The sequence below is a fragment of the Mus caroli genome, chromosome 8, assembly GCF_900094665.2.
Source record: "Mus caroli chromosome 8, CAROLI_EIJ_v1.1, whole genome shotgun sequence".
NCBI lineage: Eukaryota > Metazoa > Chordata > Mammalia > Rodentia > Muridae > Mus > Mus caroli.
This window is the reverse complement of record NC_034577.1, coordinates 31,306,845-31,318,504: the sequence shown is the minus strand read 5'-3', so window position 1 is coordinate 31,318,504 and position 11,660 is coordinate 31,306,845. Positions and strand designations below refer to the sequence as shown.

General features: G+C 43.6%; 1 protein-coding gene and 1 pseudogene across 1 annotated transcript; both read right to left on the bottom strand.

The window, feature by feature from the left end:
* Positions 1 to 6,031: 6,031 nt before the first annotated feature.
* On the bottom strand, positions 6,032 to 6,789 carry LOC110300019 (annotated as a pseudogene).
* A 551-nt stretch (positions 6,790 to 7,340) lies between these two features.
* Positions 7,341 to 8,210, bottom strand: LOC110300020 (protein Tex24-like). The gene has a single exon (XM_021170058.1). The coding sequence runs from the start codon at positions 7,914 to 7,916 to the stop codon at positions 7,347 to 7,349; it is 570 nt and encodes a 189-aa protein (XP_021025717.1). The 5' UTR covers positions 7,917 to 8,210; the 3' UTR covers positions 7,341 to 7,346.
* Positions 8,211 to 11,660: the final 3,450 nt, after the last annotated feature.

Genomic DNA, 11,660 nt, shown 5'->3' with positions numbered 1-11,660 from the left:
ATTGTCTCCAGCAGAAGGTGTAGCCCAGATTAAAGGTGTGTTCCTTAAACTCGGAGATTTAATCTTCTGGAATCCATAGCCACTATGGCTCAAGATCTCCATACCAAGATCCAGATCAGAAACTTCTATCTCCAAGCCTCCAGATAAGGGTCACTGGTGAGCCTTCCAATTCTGGATAGTAGTTCATTCCAAATATAGTCAAGTTGACAACGAGGAATAGCCACTACAGTATCCATAAGACAGGAAATTAAAGATAATCAAAGGAGAATGGATATAGATTTACACATGAGGCATACAGGTTTGAGTGCATTGATGATAAACCCAGTTACCAATAATGTGTCTATGACACATTAAGGGGAAAAAATTAAATGTTCTACCCCTTGATATAATCTAATTATGTGTGAGCCCAGACTTGAATAATTCTCCCTATGTCTCCTGTCACTTTCTGTCTGTTGTATGAGTTTGAATCTATACCTGCCTGGTCTCTTATGAACCTGTTTGTCCGATGTCTTCATGTCTCTCTCTCTCTCTCCATTGTGTGTGTGTGTGTGTGTGTGTGTGTGTGTGTGTGTGTATACTGGACTGGCTGGTATGAAGTCAAAGAGTCCTCTGAGAGGGGGAGTAAGGTTGATTATAAAAAGGATAGAAAAAAAGATGCAAGGGACAATGGGAGGGCTGCAGGTCATTACCACATCAGCAATGAGTGTGTTTCTTTTTTATACTACAGTACTGTGGAAAGCAAAGCCACAAGCCAACATAAACAATTTGCTAAAATATACACACAAGACATTTGTTCTCACCAGAAAACCTCCCTATTCCTTCCACTAAGGTCAATAGAGTCTTCATCCCCTCACCTTGAGCCTCAAGCATATCTCTTGTTGTTCTATGCCTTGGCAGGCCAGGAAGTCTTCCAGCAGACCCTGACCTGCCTTGGTAGGCAGACTTTTCTCTTCTTTTTCTCTGCTTTGGAGAAGCAGCAAACAGTTCGCAAACAGTTCCCAGTGTGTGTGTGTGTGTGTGTGTGTGTGTGTGTGTGTGTGTGTGTGTGTGTGANAGAGAGAGANAGAGAGAGAGAGAGAGAGAGAGAGAGAGAGAGAGAGACCTTAAGTAAGGGCTTTGTTCTCTCTTTTATTTAACAGCACAGAAAGCAACATATTGGGGAAGGAATGAGAGATACTGTATTGAAATCATCAAAGTTTGACAAAAAATTAAGTCACTGACTCCAAATGACCCCACTAACCCAGAAAACAGTACAGCAAACATTATTATTTATCAAGAAATATCCATAAATTGTCTTCAACAGTTATGATGGGTGTTCATTTTATAAGAATGCTCTCAACCTATATTTGATAGCATAGCATACATACATACAAGCATTACTCCAGATCAAGGGCACGGCTGAGTGTGTGACTTAAGATCACAGCTACACATTAGCTTGGGTTGTAAAAGCTGATGACATGGGAAACCTGAGGCAAGTAAAGATTGTCATTACATTGTTCTTGTTTGTTTGTGTGTTTCTTTGGTGTGTGTGTGTGTGTGTGTGTGTGTGTGTGTGTGTGTGTGTGTTGTGTTTAGAAAGGGTTTCTCTGTGTAGCTTTGGCTGTAGACCAGGTTGGCCTCAAGCCTGCCTCTGCCTCTAGAGTGCTGGGATTAAAGCCATGTACCACCACCACCCAAGTGTTACATTGTTCTCTTAAAGGCAAATTAAACAAATCCTGAGTACAGAGTAGGATAGAGATTTAAGTATAACAGGACCTCAGTGTGTGTTATTAACTCTGTCTCTAAGATCCAGCAAAAGTTCCTGTCTCTCAGAATGTAAAAGATATTTTCATAATATTAAATCAGCAGAGGGATGCACTTAAAATGTCCACATTTGGGTGCAGATCTGAAACAGTTTTATTTAAGACATTACATTTTCTATGACTGGCTCAATGCTTACAGAACACATCATTCATTTTTTCCCCTGTAAAGGTGGTCAATATCCAAGGATCTGGAGTGTCCAGGAAATTACTGTAGCAACTCAACTGCCTGGAACTTGGTGGACTGAGGTCCAACAAAAATAATTCTCTGGAAGCATCTATATATCTACTTAGATTTCCTTAAGCAACTTGTTTCTTATTGGGTCCTAAAGCGCCACCATAGGGGAGCTCCCCCAAGAGAGAAGCCCAGGGCCCCAGGTATTCTGCCTCATATGTCACCAATAACTGAGTAGTCTAGTCCCCCATTTTCTGATGCTGCTAATCCTACAGTGCAGTAAGGTTTCCATCCAATTGACTGATAATCTTGTCACACTTGACAAGACTCCTCTCATCTCCTCAGTGATGTTGCCTAAAGTTGTCTTATCTTCAACTCTTGTTTTCACATGGAATACACGGGATGGGGATGCCAGTGGACTCTTGGAACTTTGTCCGATTCTCATGTGGAGCACCGGGTGCCTCAGTCACCTGGCCCATTGAGGTCACTGTATCTGGTGAAGGTAATCTGGTCCTCATTCCTGTATTGTGCTCTGCAACAGAGGGTGTTGAGAGGGACTAGAATCTGAGACAGGGTGTAGGAGGTACACCTACCTATGGGTTTGATCTTCCCCAACAGGTTCCTACCCTTGGCCATGCCTCTTTCCCTTTCATATACCAGGATGTGCATGTGCAGCTGGTTATCAGAAACGATGACGGTGATCTGTGTCTACTGGAAACAGTGGAGTTGGGCTTTGTGAAGATATTCCAGACTCCACCAGAAGGTCCAATACCAAATGAAAGAGCAATGTCTTCTGAGCGAAGAAATAGTGAACATTTTCTGGCTTATCTGAAATTATCCAAATATATATACATATACATACATATAGATAGATAGATAGATAGATAGATAGATATAGATATATATATGTGTGTGTGTGTATATACATACATATATGTATATATACATATGTACATATATATACATATATATGTAAGAATAGACTACAAAGGGAGATAGTACAGCAGATGCCATGTAAATCCAGATGATCGCAAGTACACACTTCAACAACCTCTATTCTACCAAATTGGAAAAACTAAATGAACTGCATAAATTCCTAAATACATATAACCTCCTAAGGTTGAACTAAAATGACATTTTAAAATCTTTAAATGGATGGGCAATGAGGTTGAAGCAGCAATCTTAAAACTTCCTAACCAAAAGGAAAAATGGCTCACGTTCCAATTGACTCATAAAGTTTTACCAGACTTTAGTAAAAGAACTACAACCAGTGTTTCTCAAACTATTCTATATAAAGTATTGGAAAAACCAGCATTACACACACATAAACAAAAATATATAGAGAGAGACAAATGTCCCTGGTGAATATAGATACAAAAAATTCAATAAAACACTTGTAAACTGAATTCAAGAACACACAATAAAGACCATTTGACAATAGTCTAAAATCATGACAGTTTCATGACAGACATTGAGGTTGTTTAACATATACAGATCAATAATTATAAATGTACTAAAGACAGAAGACATGAAATAAATTTTTGCCAAACCACTTTTTTCAAAATCCAACCTTCTCTCCTGATAAAAGCCATAAAAAGTCTAAGGATATAGTGAACCTATATTAACATACTAAAAGGATGTACAACCAAGCCTATAGCCAACATCATGCCAAATTTGGAAAAAAAAAAACCCTATGATGCAGTCCCACTAAAATCAGAAGCAAAATAAAAATATTCAACTCTCTCAACTCCTTTTCAAGGTTTTGCTTAAAGACTTACCTAAATAATATAAGAGAGAAACAAAAAAAATCACACATAAAAAATAAATTCAAGTATTCTTATTTGCAAATGATATAATTCTATACATTAAAGACCCTGACTCCACTAAAGAACTCATCCAGTTGAAAAACATTTTCAACATAGCAACAAGGCCCATTATTAACAGAACTTAAATAGTTATTAACAAAACTTAAATAGTAGTCTTCCTATAGACCAAGGGCAAGAATACTGAATATGAAATGACAGAAACCATCCTATTTACAGTTGCTTAAAAAACACAAGATGGAATAAACCCAACAAAGGTAATAAAAGATCTGTAGAATAAAAACTTGGGAAACACTGAAGAAGGAAATAGAGAAAAATAATAGAACATAGAAAGATCTCCCATGTTTGTTCATGGATGGACAAAATATTTTAAGTAATGGTCGGCCTACGTAATAAAATACACAGGTTCAGTGCAGTCTCAAAACTGCAATGCTATTCTTCACAGAAACAGAAAAATCTATAAATTCATGTGTAGACACAAAATATCAATAGTCAAAAAGAATAGTGCTGGAGTTAACATACCTGTAGTATACTACAGAGCCATAGTGATCCAAACAGCATGGTACTAGCACAGAAACAGGCACCAGCTCAATAAAATAGAATAGAGGATTCAGATATAACCCCATGAAACTAAAGTCATATTTTAAAAGAGGACCCAGATAAAGTCCACACTCCTATAGCCACTAGATTTTTCACAACGATGCCAACAATGCATATTGAAGACACAGCATCTATGACACATAATGTCTGAATTGGATAGCGACGCATAGATTGATGAACCTTGATCTGTACCTCTCAGCATACATCCTTCTATCATGGGTTCAGGTCTTCTTCCCTGTTTCAAACAAACCAACATTAGAATTTAAGATATAATAAGAGTCTATCTCAGTATGCCTTTAACTCTCATCTTGAACATTTTTTATGAAAAAAATACTTTTTCTTAAACATGTCCACTGTTATTGAAAGAGTGAGGAAGAGGGAGCTGCCCACATGTTAGAAAACTGAAGGAGCTTGCATGGGGAGGATGTGGCATGGGGAGGATGTGTAGCAGACGCGGGATGCAAGGGCCAGGGGAAGAAAGATCACAAAGGGTGATGACAAACAAGCTTCTTCAATAAGATGAAGCACTAACGTGTGTTTTAAAGAAATCCTGATAGTAAAGGAGATATGCCATGGGGACTGAGCAAGGCAGAGGTGGGGACGAAAGCTGACTCAGGACACCCTTCAAGGGTACAAGATGTGGTAATTAAACCATGTTAATAGTACTTCCAGGTTACAGATATATGAGAAAATGAAAGTAAGAAACATTCATCTGCCTCAGTTTTCTCTGGGTCTTGGTAGGAGTTGTGGGAGGGAGCAGAGATGCTCACCGAGCAGGATGCAGAGAAAGTGTCTACTCTCTCTAGGCTCCTCCTCTGTTCACTTAAGTACATCGCCCATCTCTGGAATGAAATATTTCATCACAGCCCCATTGGTTCTCAGCCTGTACAGAGAAAAGCAAACCCTTTATAAACTGTTGGCAGGGGGTGGGGTGGGGGGGTGGGGTTGGGCGCCATTACTTCCAAGAAGCTGAATGGTCTCTATGATTGTCATCACATTTAGAAGAAATGAGTACCTTCAAGGCAAGGGTGTCTGGTCTTTCTTGTGGCATCCTAAAGTGTGGTGTCCACGGGCAGATGGCATCCTTCTGAGATGCCTGACAAACAGCTGCTGTGCCTGTGGTTCTTCCAAGCCCACCTTGCCCTCAAGGGCTGGCCAGGCCTTCAGCCCCGCCTTCTTATCGCATCAGTATTCATGCCTACTCATACATTGTAGATTGCACGGCACTTTTTTTTTTTTGCATTAAACCTTTCCTATACATTATTTGCATAATCTTTATTATACAAAATATGATTCTATGTTACACATTCATACTTCCCCTAAGGGTGCAGTTCTATTCTTTAACTTTCCTGATGGCGACCTGCAATGGTCCATGCCTCAAATGCAACATCTTCTCAAAGGGCAAAAGCTGATGCAGCCAATTCTAGAAAGCTCTATATGTCCTGCCCACATGGAGGCTCTTGTCATTATTTGAACAAGGACTGCTGGGGGCAAAATGACAGCATATCATTGCAGTCACCAGTGACATCCTCTGCCAGCACAACCAGTCCTCCGATTGGAGATACGCCAACTTGGTGGAACGATACCCCAGGCCTCCGATCATCCTGGTCTTTGGTCTGGCCTCGGCCAGGGCCTTAGGGGATCTCTGTATCCCTAGGATAAATCTGAATGAGATCAGACACAATACTGTCAATGATTGGCTTGGTAAGGTCATCACTAAACACCTGCCACCAAGGCTTCTGGGCCTCACCCTCTGCAGGCACCTCCACTCCGTAGACCTGCAGGGCCAGGTAGGGCACAGCCATGGCTAGGTGCTGAGCCTGGAAGCAGAGGCATAGCCCCCCATGGTAGCTATCTCGTAGCAGAGCCCAAGCTGTAACTGAGATGGGGGTTCATTGCCAGTTGTAAGGATTCAGCCAGTTCTTGAGGGAAATCAATTAGTGCAAGGGGTACTTGTGTGGATGCTGGAAAGAGACTTGGAAGCTCAGAACTCGTAGCATAAGAAGCTCACATTGTACAATGCTGCCTCACAGCTCCCAGAAGCGGGAATCCAGCTCCAACGGCTCACTGCCCTTGTTAAAAGTACCTGTGCGACACGTTGATGATGTCACGAGGACTCAACTGTTGCTCCTCTACTTTGCCGGCCAAATAGAAGACATGGCGACTAGGTAGAGGTCATATGCGTCCACGTTAATCTCGCAGAAGAACTTATGGTAAATGGTGCACGCGGTGGCGATGGGGATGGACTGCATGCCTAGCTTGACGGCTGCCTCCATGATGAACCGGGTTACTCACTCGGAAGTACACCCTCGCCTCGGAAGCCCGCCTCTCCTTAGCTTGCTGTGCTGCCATCAACCTTTCGCAGCTGTCTGGCCGAACAGCCTCCATGAGGCCCACGATTACACGGCACTTAAGTAATACTTCATTTTCTACGAAAGTTCATCCTGTGCTTTGCAGCACTAGGATATTTTGACACCTGTGAATCATAACTATGGTCCCGAACTCTAAGAACTACTGGAGTTCCCTGGACTGTGTGGTCCCAGCCTTCCGCCTTTGGCCACGACTTAGCTTTTATGTGGTTTATATCCGGAGCGCCCTGATGAAGGTCCTGAGGAGATGACTGTACTTGCTCTCTGCTGAGGAAGACTGCCTTTTGTAGACAGAGTCCTCTGTCATGAGGTTTGGCGGACATCTCTGTGCCCTGCATCCTCCTCCTCCTGAGGGGCTCGGGGTTGGCTTCTGCCTGCAGGGAAGTTACTTCCAACACTTGATAAGACTGTGCCTTCTTTCCTTTGGAGACTTTGGTAGCTTTCAGTCCCTCTTGGCCTGAAGGCACTGGCTTCCGCCCCTCTCCAGGCCCCTGCTCTCCGACTAATAGGGGACACACTATCTGGTCTGAACGCCTACAATAGGGCTTGATCTTCTTGCCCTGGGAAAAGGTGTTTTCTTCTAGGCAAGACTTTCGCAGCACCCGAAAGGTTCTTCTGACTGTATGAACCCTGTGTTGTCTCCCCCTAGATGGCCACGCCTCCACTCCTCCAGGCTCCTTGGTTGTTTCAGATGTTTCTTGCATGGGTGTGTGTTGTTCATAAACACCTCTTGCTTCGGGAGCTGTCTGATGTCTATTAGATTTGAGGCTTTTTCTGTTTGCTTTCTAGCCTTGTTAAGCAACTCCATCATCCTCTTTTTCCCTTGGGCCTCCCCTGCTGTTGCCTTGGGGCTATTCTTTGGCAAGCCACTGGGCCCAACAAATGTCCACCTGTCCTCGGGGCCTTCCACCACAGATTCGCCCAGAAAGATTCTTTTGGACACTACCGACAAGCTTGGATTAGGGTCAGGGGCATGGCCCTTACCAGCACTGCTTATAAAGCATGGAAAATGGCCTGGCTTCCTCCTGCCATGAGCAGTGCTAGTCAGCTCCACCAGGCCACGCTGAGGCTGATGATCACCCAGATCCGGTCTACTTCCTGGGATGACCCTGAGGTCATTAACCCCCTGGGTTAACGACCCTGAGGTCATTAACCCCCTGGGTTAACAACCTCGACCCAGTGGCCAGTCCAGAGGTTTGCCCCCTTAGTCGTTCATTAATGGCGATAAATCGTAGTGTCCTGACTTTCAGAAAGGTGGAATTCAGCCTTTCGGGACTCATGTCCTCTTGTCCTGGGAGGCTTTACCCTTCTAAGTCCTACCCTGAAATCAATAAACCTCTTCTATTTACTATCTATTTTAAACTATCTATACTTCTGTCTATCTATTAATCTAACTCTATCTAGATGACTTTCACACACACACACCTATACACTCACACACACACACACACACACACNCTNTCTCTTTCTCTCACACTCTCCTCTCTCTCTCTCTCCCTCTCTCTCTCTCTCCCTCTCTCTCTCCCTCTCTCTCCCTCTCCCTCTCCCTCTCCCTCTCCCTCTCCCTCTCCCTCTCTCTCTATAATACAATTCCAATGCAAGCAGGAAGTCTGTACAGCTCCTCCAACCTCTAGCACCCAGCCTGTACTGTTTCTCCAGAGGTCTGAAGTGACCTTTATTCATCACAGTTCAGAATGTTGGGGCAGATCTGTTTATGATGCAATGGGCGTGGCTAGAGGGAAGATGGCTGCCACTCAGGCTGAGCCCTAAGTATTCTGGTCTGAGGCCACTGTCATTCCAAATGTTAAGAATGGCAACATCTAGGGAAACCATCCACAGATGGAAGGGCACAGGCATGTTAGGAGTGGGTGAGAGGTAGACTGCAAAAGACAGTCAGGGACTAGGAGGAGAGGTCTCTAGAGACTTAAAGGGCTGACTTCCTGGGACTTGCCATCCAGTCTCTGCCCCACATCATCCAGTTTTAGAGCTTGCTATCAAGGAATAAAACAATACTCACATCAGAGAATCAAAAGGCCTGGCTTATTCTAGAATCAAATACAAAGGATCACAGTCCAGAAACACTGATTTTGGTTTCCTCCAATATCATATTCCAATATTCATATTTCATGATGTTTTTATGGAAACAGAGAAAAAATGATCAGAAGTCAAGACACTCTTCAAACACATTGATGGAGAGGGCAGGTAGGCTGACTACAGCAAAATAGAGGAATCTTTGCCCTAGACCTGGGGATGCTGTATGATATTAGTTTCAGGGTTAGAGGAAGCCAGTTACCTACTAAGTTAATCACTATGAAAATTCACTTAATAGTCACAAGAACAAACATTCTTTGTTTGTTCAGACACACAGCTGGGCAAGGAATGCCTAATGAGAGGCTAAAGGTAGCCCCCAAAATAAACTGTAATTTGGTTCTGGATCTGCTGTCAGGGTGGTTCTATGAAGGGCCTGTTCCCCAGTTGGTTCTTGATCTATAAGTAAAGATGCTATGGGCCAATTACTGGGCAGAAGGAAGAGGCAGGACTTCTGGATCCACACAGGTGATCTAGCAGACCCAGGGAGAGGGGAAAGGAGATTTTCACCATTCTTCAGAGGGAGAAAAGCCAACCAGCCATGTGAGATCTCAGATGGAGTGGCCACACATCACTTCTCCAGGAGGGAGGTTGGGGTATCCAGCTAGGACTAAAAGTAACAAGCTAGGGCAGGTTGAGAGTGATAAGCTAAGAGTTTTGGGAAGGGCACACTAGCCACGGTAGATTGGAGGTGCCTAGCAATTGAGCCAATAAGGCAGATTGAAACAGATCAACATGTGTGTGTCTGTGTTCTTCATCTTTGGATCCAATACTCTTTGGGCAGGGGCTAGTAGCATGGCTCTGTTCCCAAAGCATGCATTAAAGCAGAGTAGCAAAAGCTACACCCTACAACCTGCAACACTTCAACCTCCCCACTGCTAAAGAGTCAGTCAGCCTTGTGGAAGGTTCTGTGTTAGCTAGCTTTGTTCCAGAGCTTTCTATCGAACCCCAGTCCCTACACTGGGTCAGTGAAGACTACAGTCTTCACTATGTGCCTTACCTCAGGACACACCCATTATACCTGACCATTCTATGCTAAAACTGTCTTGCTGATGAAATTCCCAGCTTCTTTAAAGATCTGACCACTGTGGGGCTTGATATAGTGCAAAGACAGAAGCAAGTGATGAGCCACCCAGGAGTTATCCTGCTAAGTGCACCGAGGGTACAGCAGAAATGCACTCAGTCATGTCAACTTTCATGAAGGTATTAGTGGAGGAGAGAAGAGAGAGACTCAGACACATTTATGTAAACTCAGTAAAGAAGGCCTTGAGTAGAGGGTTTCTTCCATGGCCATTGAGTAAGCGGATGAGAAAGAATATGACATTTACAAACAAACGGAGGAATATTCTTGGGGCTCCGTGTTTAGAAGCTGCCAGTTCATTATAGCAGGGCTGAGTAATGAGAGGAAGAAGCTCACACCTTGTAGCCAGGGATAAAAAAAGAGGCTAGTGCCTCTTCCCCAGGGAACACTTTCAAATCTGTATTTACCAGGATTCTCCAGAGAAACAGAAGTGATAGATTGATGTAGGTTATAAAGAGTACTTATTAGCTTGGCTTACAGTGGATAGTCCAACATTGTCTGGCTGAACACTGGGAAGACTGAGAACCCAGTAGTTGCTCAGTTCATGGAGTGGGGTTCCCTGGGGGACTTCAATCTGGTACCGTAGGTCTAGAGAATCCCTGGGAAGCCACTGGTCTTCAGTCCACACTGAAAGACCAGGAATCTGGAGCCCAATCTCAGCAGAAAACTTCAGACTAAAGCACCAACAGAGTAAGCTCACTGGCCAACAAGAGGTGAAGGTGGTCAGGAAAAGGTAAAAGTTTTTCCCTCCAACCTTCTTATAACCAGGTACCTCTACCCAGGGCCTCTGGGAGAGGTCTTCCCTGTTCAGCGAGCTCCTCCAGAAACTACCTCGCCCGACAAGCCTCTCGATTGCTTGATTCCAGATCCAATCAACTTGACAACCAAGACTACACATCTCATCATCCTTTAGGCTGAAGTTTAAATTGACTCGGGAAGCAAAGGCTGACTCCAGACCTCACCCTCATGAACAACGCATCACGGAGCACAGCTTTGACCTTTTTCTCTAGTTCTCTTCTGTTCAAATCCAGCCGCAGGTTAGGATGCTAAATAGTCTGGCCCCTTCTCAGTAAATGATGCTCAGACCAGATGAGCCGGGAGTTTATAGCAAACACAGGAAGGATGTGCTCACTACAACAGATTCAAGAAAAATTCTTGTGGGACTTCAACGTACGTGGTCATCAGGGCCACCTCGTTTTTTATCCCAAACATTCGTAGACTTTTGTCAACAATGTACTTGCTGTTTTATTGTTCACGTGATATGTTGTAGAGAATGGTTAAAGTCTATGTCCTGCCATCAGGATAGACTCCCTGCCCTGTGCTCATATTTTCATCGCCATGGTTATAAGTCAAGAGCTGGACTTAGTAAATTGGGAGAAGTGATCTCTAAATCTGTCACATGACTAATTCCCACAGTTTCTTCTACCATTGACACTCACACAAATTTCCACCTCTTTGGCTTCAGGCTACATGAGCACCTCCTTTTATAAGGCTTTTGCTACAGTTCTATTTTCTGATGAATTGCATACGAGTAATGGGAGATAGTTCATAAGTCTCCTGATCAGCCTGACCCACAGCACTGGAAACAGGGTGAGTACCTTGAAGAAGGGTGATACAGTTACTTTGCTATCTAGAAATGAGGGCACTCTTTGCCTTTCTCTGAGCGTCTTCCTGGCCACTTAGTGTGTAGTTAGATTTCTATAGTCTCTCCAATGGAGTTCCAGA

What these genes read in the sequence shown, in the direction of transcription:
- LOC110300020 (XM_021170058.1), bottom strand. Translation starts at nt 7,916, where the DNA reads ATGACCTCAGGGTCGTTAACCCAGGGGGTTAATGACCTCAGGGTCATC.